At 35.6% G+C, this 19925-nt stretch overlaps 1 protein-coding gene across 1 annotated transcript in view; it reads left to right on the plus strand.

Annotated features, from left to right (window-relative positions):
- The first annotated feature begins 2038 nt into the window (after positions 1–2038).
- Positions 2039–19925, plus strand: part of ADAM7 (ADAM metallopeptidase domain 7) — an 87869-nt gene continuing 69982 nt past the window's right edge. Inside the window, exons 1-3 of the mRNA XM_004763333.1 lie at positions 2039–2090; positions 3075–3178; positions 7722–7795. Coding sequence (XP_004763390.1) covers positions 2039–2090; positions 3075–3178; positions 7722–7795 — 230 coding nt within the window. The remainder of the gene's footprint in view (positions 2091–3074; positions 3179–7721; positions 7796–19925) is intronic.

The following is a 19925-nucleotide window of genomic DNA, read 5'->3' on the forward strand; positions in this document are numbered from 1 at the left end:
TACTGGGTTTCAGACTTGCAATGTGGAATGGATATTGACATCATTAATAAAGACAAAGAACAAGTTTTGCAACTTCTTAAGTTTGCAGGGGCTTTGAGCCCTCCCAATGAGGATGTTGAGTAGAGATTTGACTGTAAAGGTCCATAACTCAGGTGGCCAGAAGTATAAATGTGAGGCATAGTAGAGAGATGATAATGAACCCAAGATGAGATGGACTTGCAACAAGCATAGGTATAGGATAATATCTTGAGGAACTTCAAAATTTAAAGTTTGGATAAAAGAATATATGCCCACAAGTAGCCAGAGAGCTAGGAAGATGTTAGGAAGACTGTCAAGAGAGATAAATAGGATATTTCAGGGGGGAAGTTATGGTCAACAGTGCCAAATGTTGTTAAGAGAGCAAACAACATAAAGAAACAAAATATCAATTGGATGTAGAAATTGTGAAATTATTGGCAACATTAGTCAGTTATATCAGCAGAATAATGGAGGCAGATACCAGAGTACAACCTGTCAGAATGAGCTGGAGGGGAGAAAATTGCCAGAAGAAGTAAAGATGAACTTTGTGAAAAGTTTAACTGAGAAGACAATGAAAAATAAGGTGATGGCAAGGGCCTGTGGAATATAGTATTGAGGGTAGGATTATTTTGAAAGGGGGACACTTGAATTTATTTAAATATCAAAAGAAAGCTTCTAGTTATCATAGGTTTTTTGTTTTGTTTTGTTTTATTTTTTTCAGTTTATGAGACTGCTAGAGGGATAAACAATAATGTGAGGTAGCGGGCGAAGAGAGAATACCAAACACAGAGAAGGGATGATATTGGCAAAAGGAGAGTGCTTCAAAAATAAAAAGAGATCCCAGACATACAGATGGTATTTTACAGATCCTTTTCACATTTGCCTATTAATGTTTTATTTTTTGTGTTGATTTGAAAGAGTTCTATTATAGGAATAGTTACCTTTGCCTTTTATTATATATGTTGCATACATTTCTGGAGTTTGTCTTTTAATTTAAATTTATGTGATATAATGTGTGTGATATATGTGATGTGATATATGGCATAAATATTTTTTCATAAATAAGTTTGGATGAAGGTGGCCAGAAGATGCAAACTTACAGTTTACAAGATAAAGATAAGATAAATACGTACTAGGGATATAATGTAAAACATGATAAATATAGTGAACACGGCTGTATGGTATATTTGAAAATTAAGAGAGTAGATCCTAAGAGTTCTCATCACAAAGAAGATCATTTTCTTTTTCTTCTTTTTTTTTTTTTTTGTATCTGTAGGAGATGATGGATTTTTAACTAAACTTACTGTGATATGACTTAATGTTATGAGAAAGTTAGGTCACCATGCCACTCACCTTAAACTTACACAGAGCATTATGTCAGTTAGAGCTCAATAAAACTTTGGGAGGAAATCAAGTTATTTTCCCTTGGTTCAGGACTCTGGGTTCTTTTATCAGGGTGGGTGTGGAGGGTACAGATGGAATATGGATGACTATTGTGTGTTTTTATGGCTTTTGAAAGGCCATAATGTCTCTGCCCCACAGGGCACAGGCTTTTATTTAGCTAGGAAAAAATAAGTTCTCAGTATTTCTATCTACTTTTTACCAAATTTTCTGTTATTGTTTCTACACTTGGCATTCTTCACATGCACTTTCCTCAACCAAAGATTCTATAAACTTCTTCAATATTTTTTCTAAGACATACATGATTTTTTCACTTCTGAATTTTTAGTACACCTAGAATTATATTCGTATCAGGCACAAAGTAGGGATCTCTGCCTAACCACCTCCACCACAGCACATCAGTGATGCCTTTAATTAGTACAGGATGTCCACCCTCCAGGTTTTAGCCTCAAGCACCTCACAAATGATGCAACACAAGCAAGGAACACTTCCTCGTGCTGGATCAAAACTGCCTACCTATCTGTTGGGTTCTTTAACCCTGCTGTGGAAGCAAGGGCAGGGAGCCACACACATCTTTTCTCAAGCACCTGTATCCCTTCTCCCACCAGTATTGTGCAGAATGTTTCCCAGGAGTTTGCTTTTCATGATCACACTCGTTTCTCAGATTAAAGGTATGTCTTAATCTTTTTATCAGGGTTTTCTTACTAGGCTATGAGGTAATGTCTCTTTAGTCACAAAGTTTAAGTGATAAATGATTAAAAAAAAAAACGTTAAAACCCATTGATGATTTTGCTGAGGACATAGCATAGGACTTGGACTAGTTATGGCTAAGATTGAGATTCTATGATTCTATGAAATACTTTAGTGGTCTTACTCTGATTTATGGTGAGGAGGAAGGAGTGGGCATTTCTGAATATCTGCAGAGTAGAAACACTGTGCTAGCCATTTACCTCTGTGTACATGTGTACAAGGATAAGTTATTATCTCTACTTTATAGATAAAGCAACTGAGAATAATATCTATAGATCAGAGAGAATAGATACGGTATTAATGGACATACTGCTAATAAACTGGTAAAACTTTGACTCAAATAATAGCAGATTCTAAAATCATGTGGTCTTTCTTCTATATCATTCTCCAGTGAGGTAGTCAGGCCTCACGCCCAGACGACCACCACTTGTGAAAACTACTTAGCACTGATTCAAGAGTACCTAAATTCTAATAACAAGGGAGAGACTTGCATTCAGCTAGGAGAATTAAGATTTCAAATACAAATGTACCTGGGAGATAAAATGGGTAATTTCCACTTAAACAATCCCTTCCAGTGAAGGCTTTGACAGGTGGCAGAATCCAGACACAGGCATGAGGAGATTAAGATGAAGGTGGTAACTGCAGAACAAAGTCAAAGATGGAAGACGCTTTAAGACCTAATTTTTTTTGGCTTGTTCTCCAATTTTGCTTACATTTTCCTAATTTGGAAATATCAGTCTCACTTTCCTTACCTGTTACGTAGGGTTGCGGTTGCTCCTTCATAGTGATGTTGTACATGGCTGCTAATTGGGAGCAAGTCAACTCTAAGAGAATAATTTTTATCCAGTTACTGTGTGTGAATGCTAATGCCAGATGTATTTTCCCCCTTAAATGTTTCCTTGTAGAAAAGGCAATCCTTGGAGTAGAAGGTCAAGAAGTGGTCTATCCTAAAAGGCTTCCCCTGAGGCAGAAGCGAGATGTTTGGCACATCCATGATTATGACATACAGGTACACACTTTGATTTAATAAAGTTGATTTATTACTTTCACAGCATAGGCAGAAAGCAACATCTGGCTCCAATCAGAAGTAAACAAGAGAGGAATATTGAATTTTCTGAGAACTCTCACTCTTTACAGCATGCACTTGGGTTGGTCAGGGGGCAGTTTGGGGAGGCAGCAAACTTTTGATGGATTAGGAAACAAGATGGAGTAAAATTTGGATTTTAGAGAGTTCCATATAAATTTTCCAGTTTATGTGAGGATTTCCACTAACAGCTTTCTGGGCTGATTTAAGGCAACCTTATTTGTTCTGAGCTGGCGCCTATGGAATATAATCTCTGAGTATTTTTCTTTCCCAGTGATGTAATATGCAGGTTTACTTGCCTTACAGATTCAGCAGCAAAGTTGGGCAACTTTCATGGGAACACATCTGGCCTGTCGCTTAGAAGAGTGTTTATTCAGGTGTTAAAATGCAAATATTTATAATTTTATTTTCAAAAGAAACAAATGTTTATGAAGACAACATGTAATACATATAACGAGAAACAAGCTTCAAAGTAAGGTCATTCTCAATCCCATTACTATAGAAGACATTCAAGGACTGTTCTTAGATATTTATTACCAGGCACTTGCTTTGTGGGCCTGGGCTTTCTAACTTCATCCATCGAGAATACCGACTGCCACTTTGCCCCAATACTCTTTGAGAGGGCAAACTTTTCCCAATGCAACTACTTTTCTTTCCTTCACCACCAGAAGAGACAAGCCTTCCAGGTTCTCATTTGTTAGGTTCCTCAGTCACAGCAAGATGCATTTCAGCTTTCCAAATGTTCCCACTGAGATGTCTTTCCCATAACTTAACATAATGAAAAAGCAACTCTTCATCTGCTGCCATTTGGAGATAATGTCTATTTTTCTGTAGTAATCTCCTTGCAAAAAAATGTTTTCTCTTGATCTCCAATTCATTTATCCTTAACTACTTCTTAAGCCTTGTATTCATATAATATTGCATGTTAAGTATACTTCAATTAAAAAAAAAAAAAAAACTTTTATTGTTTGAAGTTTGGTACTCATCGAGGAGGGCCAAACCAGCCTTCTGTCACCATTGTGCAAATCAAGACATCAATCTCATTATGAATGTACAAAAGGATACTGGTCTGGGGCAGGAAATATATAAGATGTCTTGGAGTATCTTTTATACCAGAAAGTAAGGAAGTTCTCAAGCAAGCAAACAACCCAAACTTGCATTGATGGGAGGATGTCAAAAGAACATAGGAGCCAAATGAAGGAGTTCCCAATAGCCAAAGAAGGATAAATTTGAGGACAAAATTATTAAGGTAGTTTTGAGCTATAATAAAATATAAGTTAATACCTATGAAGTCATAGTGGTATAGATAAATAATTGAATAAATAAATGGGAAAGAATAGACAAATTCTCCACACACCAGAATTAAAAAATTAATGTAGACAGTCTCCTTCCTAGGAGGTGAAGAATAACTCCCCACCCTTTAAGCATGGCCTGTGCGTAGACCCTTCCAAAGATTAGAATATGGAAGAGGGAACCAGTAAAATGGAGAAGAGTGTAAACTTACAGTGGAGAAAGGCTGACAGGTGATCAAGGTAACCAGTAATCATATTCAGTAATAAGTCATATTGATAGTATGTACTCTTAATATGATGTGTGAAAATGGCACCTTATTTTGTTGTTTTCTCTCAAATCCCTGTAATTCCAGGCTGGGAATGAGAAACATATGGGGGAAAAAAAAACAAAAAACTTAGTTTTTTTTTGAAATACTTGATCAGTACTCCTCAAAACCGTCAAGGTTGTCAAAAAATAAGGGAAGTCAGAGAAGCTGCCATAGTGTAGAGAGTCAAGACAGGAGGCATGACAACTGAATGCAATGTGTGTCCTGGACGGGATCCTAAGATAGTGAAAGGACATTAGACAAAAACAAAGAAAATCTGGATAAGTGTATAATTTAATTGGTAATGTCCGTCTTGAATCACGAGTTGTGACAAGTACACTATAGTAATGTCTGATGTTAACAATATGGAACCCTGAGTTGTGGAATACATGGGAATGCTCTGTATTATCTTTCCAACTTTTCTTTAACTCTAAAATGATTCTAAATAAAAACAATTTTAAAATTAAATAAAATAAATAAAATTCTAAAATAAAACACGAAGTTAAATATTCTGTTTATATACAAATAATATTAATGACAAGATTAACAAGAATGTCACATTTGACAATATTAACAACTGCATCTGAATATTAACAAATAGGAAACCCATAATCACACATTCAAATTTTACAAGGTCCCATTATACCACTGTTATTCACACACAACAGCAAGTATAGTTCATCATGTTGTAAACAGAAGTCAACCCTTTTTATCTAAGTAAGCACCTAGGTTCTTGCCTTCCCACTGTGCTTTATGTGTTTATAATGAAGTCCCAATTTTTTGTTAAACTTTCAGTCCAAAAAATTCCCAAATCAATGCACAACTCATATTCAACAAACACACAACTCCCCTCTCCCTTCCTCCAAGTTGCCTCCCTTCAGAAGACCCTCCTTCAATAGCATAGTTTAAACAAACCAGAAGACGGAGCAAATTATTACTGTTATTATTATTATTCTTGGAGGGGGGGAAGAGAATGATGGGGGCAGAGAGGGAGAGAGAGAATGCTAAGCAGGCTCCATGTCTGGTGCAGAGCCACACATGGGGCTCAGTCTCACAAGTTGAGATCATGACCTAAGCAAAGTCAACAGTGGGACACTGAACCAACTGAACCTCTCAGGCACCACCTAAGGGAAGTCTTTACTCCTCTCTTTTGTCTCCCCAATCAAAAAAAAAAAAAAAAAACCATTAAATTTTGTGAATTCTAAAATGTAAATATCCTTTGAAATTTTCTACTCTCCCCTTTCCCTGCATCCACTCCCTCGCCCAAGTGACTTATATCCCATCAACAGTCTTTAAATGTTTTTCCTGCCTGCAGTTGTGATTTTTGCTGATACATTATCTGTAATAGGTAAGCCATCTAAAAATACTGTACCTACTTCTGTACTTTTTGCCTAAACCTTTTTCGTCTCTTTGCTCTTAGGATGAAGTCCAAATCTTCTTGAGTGACTAACTGGTTGTACATGATTTGGCTCCTTCCTACCTTTTCATTTTTCATATTTATTCAATTTACACTTGATTCTCCAGCCTCCTTGAGTTTTTCTGAGCTTCTCAATATGTCAAGCTCCTTCCTACCTCAGGACCTTTGCTTGCTGTGTTCTTTGCCTCCTATTCCTTCCTAACATAGTCATTGCATTTCTCCTATTATGATGTTTATTTTTTTAAAGATTTTACTTTTTTTATTCTTGAGAGACAGAGAGAGAGAGAGAGAAAGAGAGAGAGGCAGAGGGAGAAGCAGGCTCCCCACTTAGCAGGGAGCATGATGCGGGACTCAATTCCAAGACTCCAGGATCATGACCTGAGCTGAAAGCAGACAGTTAACCATCTGAGCCACCCAGGAGCCCCTATTATGATGTTTGTAATCTTCAATTACGTTTTTTTTAATTTTCTTCTTTGCCAAGCTGTGGTTTTCATAAGGGCAGTGACCTCTATCTTGTGCAAAATTGTATTTTCTATATTATCACTGTGCCTGAAATAACAGCTATTGAATACATGGGTGAACAATAAACTGAATAAATGTGCTAGATAAATAACTAGTAACTGTGCATACTTAAATTATAAATAATTCATAATCAGAAGGTAATAAAATATAACAAAAGAAAATATTTAAAGGATATAAGTTAGGAATTCATATACAAATATGTAAACAACAAAATAAACCAAACAGAAGAAAAATACCACTTCTGATGGTCATTAAAGAAAAGTTTGTAACAATAAGTTATCATTTTATTAATGTTAATATCTAAAGCAAGAATATAAGAACCACTATAAATTTCTAGTGAAATTCTAATTTTGTGCTTCCCTTCTTCAGGGTTATCTTGCAGCATTTATCAAATATTTTTTCCATGTTGCCAACCAAGAAATGATGTCTAACTATAGCAAATACCCCAATTGAAATTTCTGATCTGGATATTGGTTAAATAAATTCACATTGTGATTTTCAGCCATAAAATATATACTACAAAGGAACTTTTATTGAAATAAGAAAATGGCCATGGTCATAATTTACTTCTGTGTGAGAAAGTAGACTATAAAATGGTACACCACAAACTGTGTGGGCAGGGGTGGAATGGCAAGGACATATGACTTGTTATCTCTGGACAAGGAGAGAATATATATATTTTAATTTCTTTTTATAACTAGAAAAAATTCCCATCAAAAGTTTTAATTAAAAAGTAGCTTACAAGCAAAATCCTCCATATATTACCCTCATAAATTCAGCCTAACCTATATTTATCATTTTGCCTAGCCAGACCACTGGACTGCTGGGTAGACTGATAAAGTCTAATTTCCCCCTGCACCCACTCCACTCCCCATCCTAATACACACTAAATGAGCACACATTTAAGTCACATGATGGATACTGTTTTGCAGGAAACAGATGAAGAATTGTTGTATGAACTAAAGCTAACTAGAAAAACCTTAATACTTCACCTTTTAAGATCAAGGTAAGTTTATTATAATTCAATATCTTATAGATTTATTGGTCTGTAGTATTCCAGTTTTTGTAAAAATTGTCAATGAAATGAATTCATCATATTATTGTTACCTATTTATAGCTGAATTCCTACTTGTCTATACAATGGAATATTATGCAGCCATCAAAAATAAAATCTTGCATTTGCAATGACATGGATGGAACTAGAGGGTATTACACTAAGTGAAATAAGTCAATCAGAGAAGGACAATTAACATATGATTTCACTAATAAGTGGAATTTGAGAAACAAGGCAGAGACTCAAAGGAGAAGGGGGAGAAAATGAAACAAGATGAAACCAGAGAGGGAGACAAACCATAAGAGACTCTTAATCTCGGTAAACAAACTGAGGGTTGTTTAAGTGAAGGAAGGTGGGACGGATGTGGTAGCTGGGTGCTAAACACTGGGGAGGGTATGTGCTATGGTGAGCACTATGAATAGTGTAAGACTGATGAATCACAGATCTGTATTCCTGAAACAAATAATACATTATATGTTTTTTTAATTTTTAAATTTTTATTAACATATAATATATTACTAGCCCCAGGGGTACAGATCTGTGAATTGCCAGGTTTACACACTTCATAGCACATACCCTCCCCAATGTCCATAACCCCACCACCCTCTTCCTACCCTCCTCCCCCCAGCAACCCTTAGTTTGTTCTGTGAGATAAGAGTCTCTTATGGTTTCCTAGAATTGTTTGTATTACTTTGGTGTAGGTTGTGATCTCTCCTCTTTCATTAATGACTTTATTTATTTGGGTCTTTTCTCTTTTCTTTTTGATAAGTCTGGCCAGGGGTTTATCAATATTATCAGTTCTTTCAAAGAACCATCTCCTAGTTTCTTTGATTTGTTCTATTGGTTTTTGATTTTTGTTTTGTTTTTGGTTTTGGTTTTGGTTTTTTGTTTGTTTGTTTGTTTGTTTGTTTCTATTTCATTGATTTCTGCTCTGATCTTTATTATTTCTCTTCTCCTGCTGGGTTTAGGCTTTCTTTGTTGTTCTTTCTCCAGCTCCTTTAGGTGTTGGGTTAGGTTGTGTATTTGAGACCTTTCTTGTTTCTTGAGAAAAGCTTGTAGAGCTTTATATTTTCCTCTCAGGACTGCCTTTGCTGTGTCCCACAGATTTTGAACCATTTTTGGTTCAAAAAAATCAAAAAAATGATTTTTGAATTATTTGTTTCCATGGATTTTTTAAATTCTTCTTTAATTTCCTGGTTGACCCATTCATTCTTTAGAAGGATGCTCTTTAGTCTCCATGCATTTGGGTTCTTTCCAAATATCGTCTTGTGATTGAGTTCTAGCTTCAGAGCATTGTTGTCTTAAAATATGCAGGGAATCATCCAAGTCTTTTGATACTGGCTGAGACCTGATTTATGACCCAGGATGTGATCTATTCTGGAGAATGTTCCATGTGCACTGTTGCTTTGGGATGGAATGTTCTGAATATATCTGTGATGTCCATCTGGTTCAGTCTGTTATTTAGGACCTTTATTTCCTTGTTGATCTTTTGCTTGTATGATCTGTCCATTTCAGTGTTAAAGTCCCCTACTATCATTGTTGATGTGTTTCTTTGATTTTGTCATTAATTGGTTTATATAGTTGGCTGCTCCCATGTTAGGTGCATAGATATTTAAAATTGTTAGATTTTCTTGTTGGACAGACCCTTTGGGTATGATATAGTGTTCTTCTTCATCTCTTATTGTAGTCTTTGGCTTGAAATCTAATTGATCTGATATAAAGATTGCAATCCCAGCTTTCTTTTGATGTCTATTAGCATGGTAAATAGTTTTCCACCCCCTTACTTTAAATCTGGAGGTGTCTTTGGGTCTAAAATGAGTTTCTTGCAGACAGCATATTAATGGGTTCTGTGTTTTTATCTATTCTGATACTCTGTGTCTTTTGATTGGGGCATTTAGCCCATTTACATTCAAGGTAACTATTGAGAGATATGAATTTAGTGCCATTGTATTGCTTGTAAGGTAACTACTACTGTATATTGTCTCTGTTCCTTTCTGATCTACTACTTTTAGGATCTCTGCTTAGAGGACAACTTTCAATATTTCTGGTAGAGGTGGTTTGGTGTTTACAAATTCTTTTAGTTTTTGTTTGTCCTGGAAGCTTTTTATCTCTCCTTCTATTTTCAATGATAGCTTAGCTGGATATAGTATTTTTGGCTGCATGTTTTTCTCATTTAGTGCTCTGAATATATTATGCCTGTTCTTTCTGGCCTGCCAGGCCTCTGTGGATAAGTCTGCTGCCAATCTAATATTTTTACCATTGTATATTACAGACTTCTTTTCCCAGGCTGCTTTCAGGATTTTCTCTTTGTCACTAAGACTTGTAAATTTTACTGTTAGATTATGGGGTGTGGACCTATTCTTGTTGATTTTGAGGGGGTTCTCTGCACCTCCTGGATTTTGATGCTTGTTCCCTTTGACATATTAGGGAAATTCTCTACAATAATTTGCTCCAATCCCAATTATTCTAATGTTGTTTCATCTTATGGTATCACTTATCTCTTGAATTCATCCCTCATAGTCCAGTAGTTGTTTGTCCCTCTTTTGCTCAGCTTCTTTATTCTGTCATTTGTCTTCTATATCACTAATTCTCTCTTCTACCTCATTTATCCACAAGTAAGAGTCTCCATTTTTTTATTGCACCTCATTAATAGCTTTTTTTATTTCAACTTGGTTAGATTTTAGTTCTTTTATTTCTCCAGAAAGGGCTTTTATTTCTCCAGACAGTGTTTCTCTGATATCTTCCATGCCTTTTTCAAGCCTGGCTAGTGCCTTGAGAATCATCATTCTGAACTCTAGATCTGTTGTTTTACCAATGTCTGTATTGATTAGTCCCTAGCCTTCAGTACTGTCTCTTGTTCTTTTTTCTGTGGTGAGTTTTCCACCTTGTCATTTTATGCAGATAGGAATATATGAAGGAGTGAATAAATACTAAAAGGGTGGCAAAGACCCTAGGAGAATGTGCTTTAACCAAATCAGAAGAGACCCTAGATCGTGGGGGGAAGAGAAGGTGTAAAGAGAAGTTCAAAAAAAAAAAAAAAAAAAAAAGAAAAGAAAGAAAAAAGAAAAAAAAAGAAAAGAAAAGAAAAAAGAAGAAAAATATAAAAAAAAAAAAAAAATATATATATATATTAGACTGATGAATAGAAAAGGTCACCCACTTAATTTTGGGAGTATTTTGGTCTGTTAGAAGAAACTACATCCCAAAATTTTAAAGAATGAAAAACATATGTAAGGGTAAACATAATGAAGGGATGGAATATGACTATAAAGATGAAATTTTTTTTCAATTTCTAAAAAAAGCATTGATAAGGTAAGTTGGTTGGGAGAATAAAGAAAAAGTGGAGAGAATTTGCACAGGCTGGAGACTAGAACAAAGTCCTGTGCTAGATTTAGGGTATATTTTGATGTATTAGAAGTTGTATCCCTAATTTTTTTAGAAGAAAAAACCCTATGTGTATACAAAAAATAAAGTTAGATACAATGGAGGATAAAATATGACTATAATAATGAAGGTTCAAAAAAGATTTTTTTTTAATGAAAGGTATTGTTAAGATAAGCTAGTTAAAAATGTTAACAGAAAAAGGTAAAAGTTAAAAAAATGGGCAGAAGAAAAAATAAAATTAAAAAAAATTAATTAACTTTGCAAGAATAAAGAATCATGGGGAGAAAGCCATGAATTCCATGATTTGCTTTCTCCTCCTCTGGAATTCCGGTGTTCTCCCTGGTAAGTGAAATTGATCTTGGCAGGATTTCTTGTTGATCTTCTGCAGGAGTGGCCCGTTGTAGCGATTCTCAAGTGTCTTTGCCTGAGGCATGATTACACCATCCTTACCAGAGGTCACACTAAGTAACCTGCTCAGATTCACTTTCGGGAGCTTTTGTTCCCTGAACACTTTCTGTAGAGTTCTGGAGGATGGGAATGAAAATGGTGGCCTCCGAGTCTCTGGCCTGGAGGAGCCGAGAGCTCAGGGCACCCTAGGAGAAAATTGCTCAATCACTCCCATCTCCCTGGCCTCTGACTGTGCTCCAAGCTCACCCAGCCTGTGACCAAGCATCTTGGTCTCTGGAATGCAGCCCCGCCTAGAGTCTCCAAATCCCATAGATCACTGCACTCCTCCAGGGGGGTCTCCCTGGATCTTGGGGTCCCTGCTCCCAGAGCAGTGGCCTGTGCCATGGATCACAACTTAAGGTAAGCCTGAGTTGAGAGCTCACTCCTTGGCTCCGTTTCTGTAGTCAGCTTCACTGCTCTATCTGTGAGCTCTGCAACACTCAGACACCCCTGATCCTTCTGTGACCCTGTGGGACCTGAGGCCATTCTGTCCCTACATGGGGTTCACCCTGGCTTAGCCTCTGGAACAATGTCCTTCAGTGGAGCAGACTTTTAAAAGTTCTGATTTTGTGCTCCATTGTTCCGCTGCTTGCCGGCAGCTGGCCCCCTCCTGCCGTGGTCTATCTTTGCGTTGCTTTGGATTTACTTCTCCACTGGTCCTACCTTTCAGAAAGTGATCAGTTTCCTGTTTCTAGAATTGCTGCTCTTCTCTTCAATATCCTGTTGGATTTGTAGGTGTTCAGAATGGTTTGATAAGCTATCTAGCTGACCTCCTGCTACCTGATCATCTCAGCCTGCTACTTCTCTGCCATCTTGACTCCTCCCTCCAATATATTATGTGTTAATAATGAAAATTTTTAAAAATTACATATCAGTATCTTAACAACAATTATAGACACTACCCTTCAGTCCTGAGTTACCCTCTGCTTGGGGTACTTAGAGCCCTTGAGCTTCATGTACTAACTCTAAGAAGAAAGTTAATATGTTACTTCTTTGTGAGTCAGTAGAACAAAGGAAATATGGCTTTTAGAATAACTGCTAAGTTGTTTAAAATAGATATTAAACCAAGCTCTGTTGGAGAATAAACTAAAAATGAGGAAGAATTTACCTCATCAAGCTACCTTGTGTCAGCTGGGTAATTCTAATGCCTTTAATTTCTTCATTAGCTTTCTCCACAACCTCTGTTTTGTTTTTGCTGAATTTCCATTGCGTTTCTTTGGGCCATTCCTACACACAATAGTCCTGCATCCCAGCCCTGAACATTAAAATTGAGAAGAATTGTCAAATGCTAAAAAAAGTGGAAGAATATTGAAGAATTGAGACTCTTGCCTATAAGCTAAAAACAGCAACCAAAAAATATAAAACAAAGAAAGAAACATCCTTTCTTCTACTCTGGAGTTGCCTGGTGGCAAAGGTGCAGAAATACAATTAATCTAATAACATAATTATTAGATTATAGATAATAGATAATTATTATTATTATATTGTTGAATGTTAGATACTAGATAATTATTATTACCTATTAATAGATAATAGATCATTAGGTAATTTATTCAGACTGCATACATTCTCAGGATGGAATAAGACTAACATCTATTGAATAATTTCTATGTGCCTTTCCTCAAAGTTCTCTCTCAATTCCCACAATACCTACACAAAGTGGATGTTGTTTTACTTCTGTTTTACTTAGGAAGAATCATAGGTTCACTGAAGTAAAAACTGTCAGGATCACAATGGTGCTGATTCCCTATAACTCAGATCTACCTGCTCTTGAAATTACCCCATGATGCTTATGCCTCAAGTAGCCAATATTATTATATTAGCTGTTGTCTAATCCTGTTAATCAGCTGGGAGTCATATATTATAGAATTATAGACATACGAAGCAGTTTGATCTGACATTGATACCTCTCATGTCCAACATTACCCTATCTCCTTAGCAACATGAAGTAAGTGAATTTAGTGCATGCCATGGAGCCTCCCAAATATGTGAATATTATTTATTCAGATGTTTTCATATCATATGGTTAATGAACAGAAATTTTCCATGATTCATTAGCTAAGTATATCACCAAGTGCTCATCATATCACGTGCCCTCTTTAATGCCTATCACCAAGTTACCCCAGCCTCCCACCTACTTCCATACCCCCAACCCTCAATTTGGCTCTCCGGGTCCAGAGTCTCTTGAGGTCTGTCTCCCTCTCTGATTTCTTCCCATTCAGTTTTCCCTCCCTTCCCCTATTGTCCTCTGCACTATTCCTTATGTTCAGCACATGAGTAAAGCCATATGATAGTTGTCTTCTTCTGATTGACTTATTTCACTCAGGATAATACTGTCCAGTTCCATCTATATCTATCTATATCTATATTTATATATAATCTATATTATCTATCTATATCTATCGATCTATCTATATCTATCTCTACCACATCTTCCTTATCCATTCTATGCATCTGTTAATGGACATCTCCACTGTTTCCACAGCTTGGCTATTGTGGACATTGCTACTATGATACTGAGGTGAGGGTGGCCCTCTAGATCACTACCTTTGTATCTTTGGGGGAGTAAATTCCTAGTAGTGCAATTTCTGGGTTGTAAGTAACCCTATATTTAACTTTTTGAGGAACCTCCATACTGTTTTTTAGAGTGGCTATACCAGCTTGCATTCCCACCAACAGTGTAAAAAGGTTCCCTTTTCTCCTCACCCTAGCCAACATTTGTTGTTTGCTGTCTTGTTAATTTTAGTCATTCTGGTGTAAGGTGGTAACTCATTGTAGTTTTGATTTGTATTTCCCTGATGCCAAGTGATGTGGATTATTTTTCTTGTCTGTTGGCCATTTGGAGGTCTTCTTTGGAGAAATATCTGATCATGTTTTATGCCCATTTCTTGACAGGATTATTTGTTTTGGGGGTGTTGAGTTTGATAAGTTATTTAAAGATCTTGGATACTAACCCTTTAACTGATATGTCATTTGCAAATATCTTCTCCCATTCTGTAGCATGCCTTTTAGTTTTGTTGACTGTTTTCTTGCTGTGCAGAAGCTTTTTATCTGGTGAAGTCTCAATACTTTAATTTTACTTTTGTTTCCCTTGCCTTTGGAGACATGTTTAAGAAGTTGCTGCGGCCAAGGTTGAAGAGGTTGCTCCTTGTGTTCTCCTTAGGATTTTGATGGACTCCCATTTCACATTTAGATCTTTCATCCATTTTGAGTTTTTCTTTGTTCATGGTGTAAGGAAATGGTCCAGTTTGATCCTTCTGCATGTGGTTGCCCATTTTTGCCAGAACCATTTATTGAAGAGACTGTCCTTTTTCCATTAGATATTCTTTTCTGCTTTGTTGAAGATTAGTTGACCACAGAGTTGAGGGTCCATTTCTGGGTTCTCTATTCTGTCCCACTGATCTATGTGCCTGTTTTTGTAGCAGTACCATACTGTCTTGATGATTAAAGCTTTGTAATAGAGCCTGAGCTCCAGCATTATTATGGCATCAGCTTTGGTGTTCTTTTTCAACATTCCTCTATTTGTAGTCTTTTTCTGGTTCCACAAAAGTTTAGGATTGTTTGTTCTAGCTCTGTGAAAAATATTGATGGTATTTTGATAGAGATTGCATTGAATGTGTAGATTGCTCTGGGTAGCATAGACATTTTAACAATATTTATTCTTCCAATCCATGAGCATGGAGGTTTTATTTTTCATATCTTTGTGCCTTCCTTGATGTCTTTCATAAGTGTACTGTAATTTTTAGAGTACAGATCCTTTACCTCTTTAGTTAGGCTGATTCCTAGGTATCTTGTGTTTTTTGGTGCAATTATGAATGGGATAATTCCTTAATTTCTCTTTCTTCTGTCTCATTGTTAGTGTACAGAAATGCAACTAATTTTCTGTGCATTGATTTTATATCCTAAAATGTTGTTGAATTCCTTTATGAATACTAGCAAATTTTTGGTAGAGTCTTTTGGGTTTTCCACTTAGTGTATCATATCATCTGCGAAGAGTGAGAATTTGACTTCTTGGCCAATTTGAATGTCTTTTATTTCTTTTTGTTGTCTGATTACTGAGGCTAGGACTTCTAGTACTATGTTGAACAATGGTGGTGAGAGTGGGCATCCTTGTCATGTTCCTGACCTTAGGGGAAATGCTCTGTTTTTCCCCAGTAAGAATTATATTCCTTGTGGGATTTTCTTAGAAGGCTTTTGTGATATTGAGGTATGCTCCCTCTGTATCTACACTGTGGAGAGTTTTAACTGTGAAAAGATTCTGTATTTTGTTAAGTGCTTTTTCTGCATCAATTGAGAGGATTGTATGGTTCTTGTCCTTTCCTTTATTAACATGATGTATCATGTTGATTAATTTGCAAATGTTGAACCACTCAAGAGTGGTTCATCTCAGGAATAAATCCCACTTGGTCATGGTGAGTAATACTTTTAATGTACATTTAGATCCTACTGGTTAGTTCTTGGTGAGAATTTGGCATCCATGTTCATCAGGGATATTGGTGTGTAATATTCCTTTTTGATGGGGTTTTTGTCTGGTTTGGGGATCGAGGTAATACTGGACTTACAGAATGAGCTTAGAAAATTTCCTTCCATTTCCATTTTTTGAGACAGCTTCAGAAGAATAGGTATTAATTCTTCTTTAAATGTTTGGTGGAATTCTCCTGGGAAGACATTTGGCCCTGGACTCTTATTTTGGGGTAGATTTTTTTATTATTGCTTTAATTTCCTTGCCAGCTATGGGTCTGTTCAGGTTTTCTATTTGTTCCTGGTTCAGTTTTGGTAGTTTATAAGTTTCTAGGAATACAGCCATTTCTTCCAGATTGCCTAATTTGTTGGCATATATTTGCTCATAATTTGTTCTTAAAATTGTTTATAATTCCTTGATGTTGATCATGATCATTCCTCTTTCTTTCATGGTTATATTAATTTGGGCCCTTTTTCTTTTCTATTTGATAAGTCCAGCTAGGGGTTTATCAATCTTATTAATTCTTTCAAAGATCCAGCTTCTAATTTCATTGATCTGCTTTACTCTTCTTTTCATTTCTATTTCATTGATTTCTGCTCTTACCTTTATTATTATTTCTCTTCTCCTGCTAGGTTTAGGCCTTTTTTTGTTTGTTTGTTTTTGTTTTTGTTTTTGTTTTTCTTTCTTCAGCTCCTTTAGGTGTAAGTGTAGCTTGTGTATTTAAGACTTTCTAATTTTTTTGAGAAAAGCTTGTATTATTATGTACTTCCCTCTTAAGACCACCTTTGCTGTATCCCAAAGTTTTGAACAGTTGTGTTTTCATTCTCATTTGTTTCCTTGAATTTTTAAAAATTCTTTAATTTCCTTTACCTTCTTTAACTCTTTGGATTATTTGGTTTTTATTTTGTTTGCTTTGTTTTTACTTTACCTACTGGCTTTTTATCTATTTATTGGCTTTTTAGCAATATCTCTCTGCTTTAGGTTTAAGCTTTTGGTTTAGGGATTATAATATTTATTTATAGTTTTAAATACTTTTTTATTTATTTTATTTATTTACAGTACATGAAATACAATAATTTATTACAATTTTACTTATTGTATCATTTTATGTAAAATGTAAAATCTTCACTATCTTATAAGTCCATTTACAACTAAACTCTTTTATATTACCTTGTCATATATATACCTCTATATACATTAGTAACTCCATAATTCATAGCTATAATTTTGGCTTTAAATGGTCATATGTATCTTAAAGAAATTCAATGAAAAATTTTTTTATTTACTGCATGGTTTACCATTTCCTATCCTTCTATTCTTAAAGATTCAATTTTCCATCTGCTTCCAATCCTTTCAGGCTGAAGGACTTCCTTTACCCATTTCTGGCAGAAATTTACCTTGGTTTTCTTTCATCTGAAATGATCTTTACTTTTTGTTCACTTGTGAAGATTAGTTTTGCTGGGTATAAAATTATGGATTGATAGAATTTTTATTTCTTTTGGCAAAAGATGCTGACATTGTTCTTCTTTCCTTTGACCCTTGTAGTTTATTTCTTTTTTTTTTTAAGATTTTATTTATTTGACAGAGATCACAAGTAGGCAGAGAGTGAGATGTGGGGGGGGGGGTGTGCAGGCTCCCTGCTGAGCAGAGAGCCGATGCAGGGCTCAATCCCAGGGCATTGAGATCATGACCTGAGCTGAATGCAGAGGATTTAACCCACTTAGCCACCCAGGCACCCCATGACCCCTGTAGTTTCTAATGAAATGTTAGTGCCAACTTGAATTTCTGTTTCCCTCTTTGTGTTATGTTATTCTCCTGCTGCTTTCAAGATTTGTCTTAGTAATTGATACTCCTCAATTTGGCAATGATAGGTATGGGTGTGATTTTTAAAATTTAATATAATTTAATATTTTATTGTGTTATGTTAGTCACCACAGAGTACAACATTAGTTTCTGATGTAGTGTTCCAAGATTCATTGTTTACATATAACACTCAGAGTTCCATGCAATACATGCCTTTCTTAAAACCTACCACCAGGCCCACCCATCCATCTATCCCCTCCCTTCTAAAACCCTCTGTTTCTCAGAGTCCACGGTATCTCGTGGTTCTTCTCCGCCTCTGATTTCACTTCATTTTTCCTTTCCTTCTCATAATCCATCTTATTCCTCATGTTCCAGTGAAACCATATGACAATTGATTTTCTCTGCTTGACTTATTTCATTCAGCATAATTTCCTCAAGTCCCATCCATGTTGATACAAAAGTTGGATATTCATCCTTTCTGATGGCTGAGTAATATTTCATTGTGTATATGGACCACATCTTTCTTATCCATTCATCTACTGAAGGACATCTCAACTCTTTCCACAGTTTGGCTATTGTGGGAATTGGTGCTATGAACATTGGGATACATATGGCCCTTCTTTTCACTACATCTGTATCTTTGGGGCAAATAGCCAATAGTGCAATTGCCAGGTCATAGGGTAGATCTATTTTTAATTTTTTGAGGAATTTCCACACTGTTTTCCAAAGTGGTTGTACCAACTTACATTCCCACCAACAGTGTAAGAGGGTTTCCCTTTCTCCACATCCTCTCCAACATTTGCTTTTCCTTGCCTTGTTAATTTTTGTCATTATAACTGGTGAAATATGGTATCTCAGTGTAGTTTTGATTTTAATTTCTCTGATGGCTAATGATGATGAACATTTCTTCATGTGCTTGTTAACTATTTGTATGTCTTCTTTGGAGAAGTGTCTGTTCATGTCTTCTGTCCATTTTTTGACTTGATTATCTGTTTTTTTGGGTGTTGAGTTTGAGAAGTTCTTTATAGATCTTGGGTATCAGCCCTCTGTAGTGTAATTTGCAAACATCTGCTCCCTTTTTCAAACTTATCTTGCCTGTGTTTTACTAAACTTCTTTAAATTATAGTTTATGTCTTCCTCCAAACTGGATAAAATTTCAGTCATTACCATTTTTTTCTGCCATACACTTTCTCCTCTTGCTAGCAGTCAAATTATTAGTATTTCAGTCATTTTGATATTATCCTATATGTACCTGAAACTCTGTTCTTTTTTCTTTCTCTATCTTCTTTAGGTTGGATAATTTCTATTGATCAATCATCAAGTTTATTACTTTTTCCTTTATAAATTCCCATTTTATGTCCATGCAATGAAATTATCTATTTATGGTATTTTCAATTATAAAATTCTTAATTTGCTTTTTAAAAAAGTAATTTCCATTTTTTGTGCTGACATTTCAAATCTTTTCATGCATTTCAAGCATATTTTCTTTTACATTGTTGAGTACCTGCTTAATAAACTCATCTATTTCATCCTCTGGATTAGCTTGAAGTAGATTTTTATTGATTGTCTTTTTTATTAACAATAGTTTAAATTTTCCTATTTCTTCCTATGTCTAGTAAATTTAGATTGTGTACTGAAAAATTTGTCTTTTTTATTAACAATAGTTTAAATTCTCCTATTTCTTCCTATGTCTAGTAAATTTAGATTGTGTACTGAACAATTTGAATGAAATGTGGTAGAGACTTTAAATTCTGTTGTTCCTCTGAAGAGGTTTGATACTTTTATTTTATCAGGGAATTAACTTTGTTGAACTCAAATGGCAAACTCTGTCATTTGGGTGACAGCTCAAATTTCAATTCAGTTATTTTATTCTTAACAACACTTGTTTATTGAATACTTTAATGTGTCAAATATGGTCTTGAGAACTGAAAAGACACAAGTAAAAAGGAAATGAGTCCCTTCATAAAGCAGCTCACAGGCAGCTTC

This window comes from Mustela putorius, unplaced genomic scaffold (assembly GCF_011764305.1).
Source record: "Mustela putorius furo isolate JIRA1106 unplaced genomic scaffold, ASM1176430v1.1 tig00003937_pilon_pilon_pilon, whole genome shotgun sequence".
In the NCBI taxonomy this organism is placed as follows: domain Eukaryota; kingdom Metazoa; phylum Chordata; class Mammalia; order Carnivora; family Mustelidae; genus Mustela; species Mustela putorius.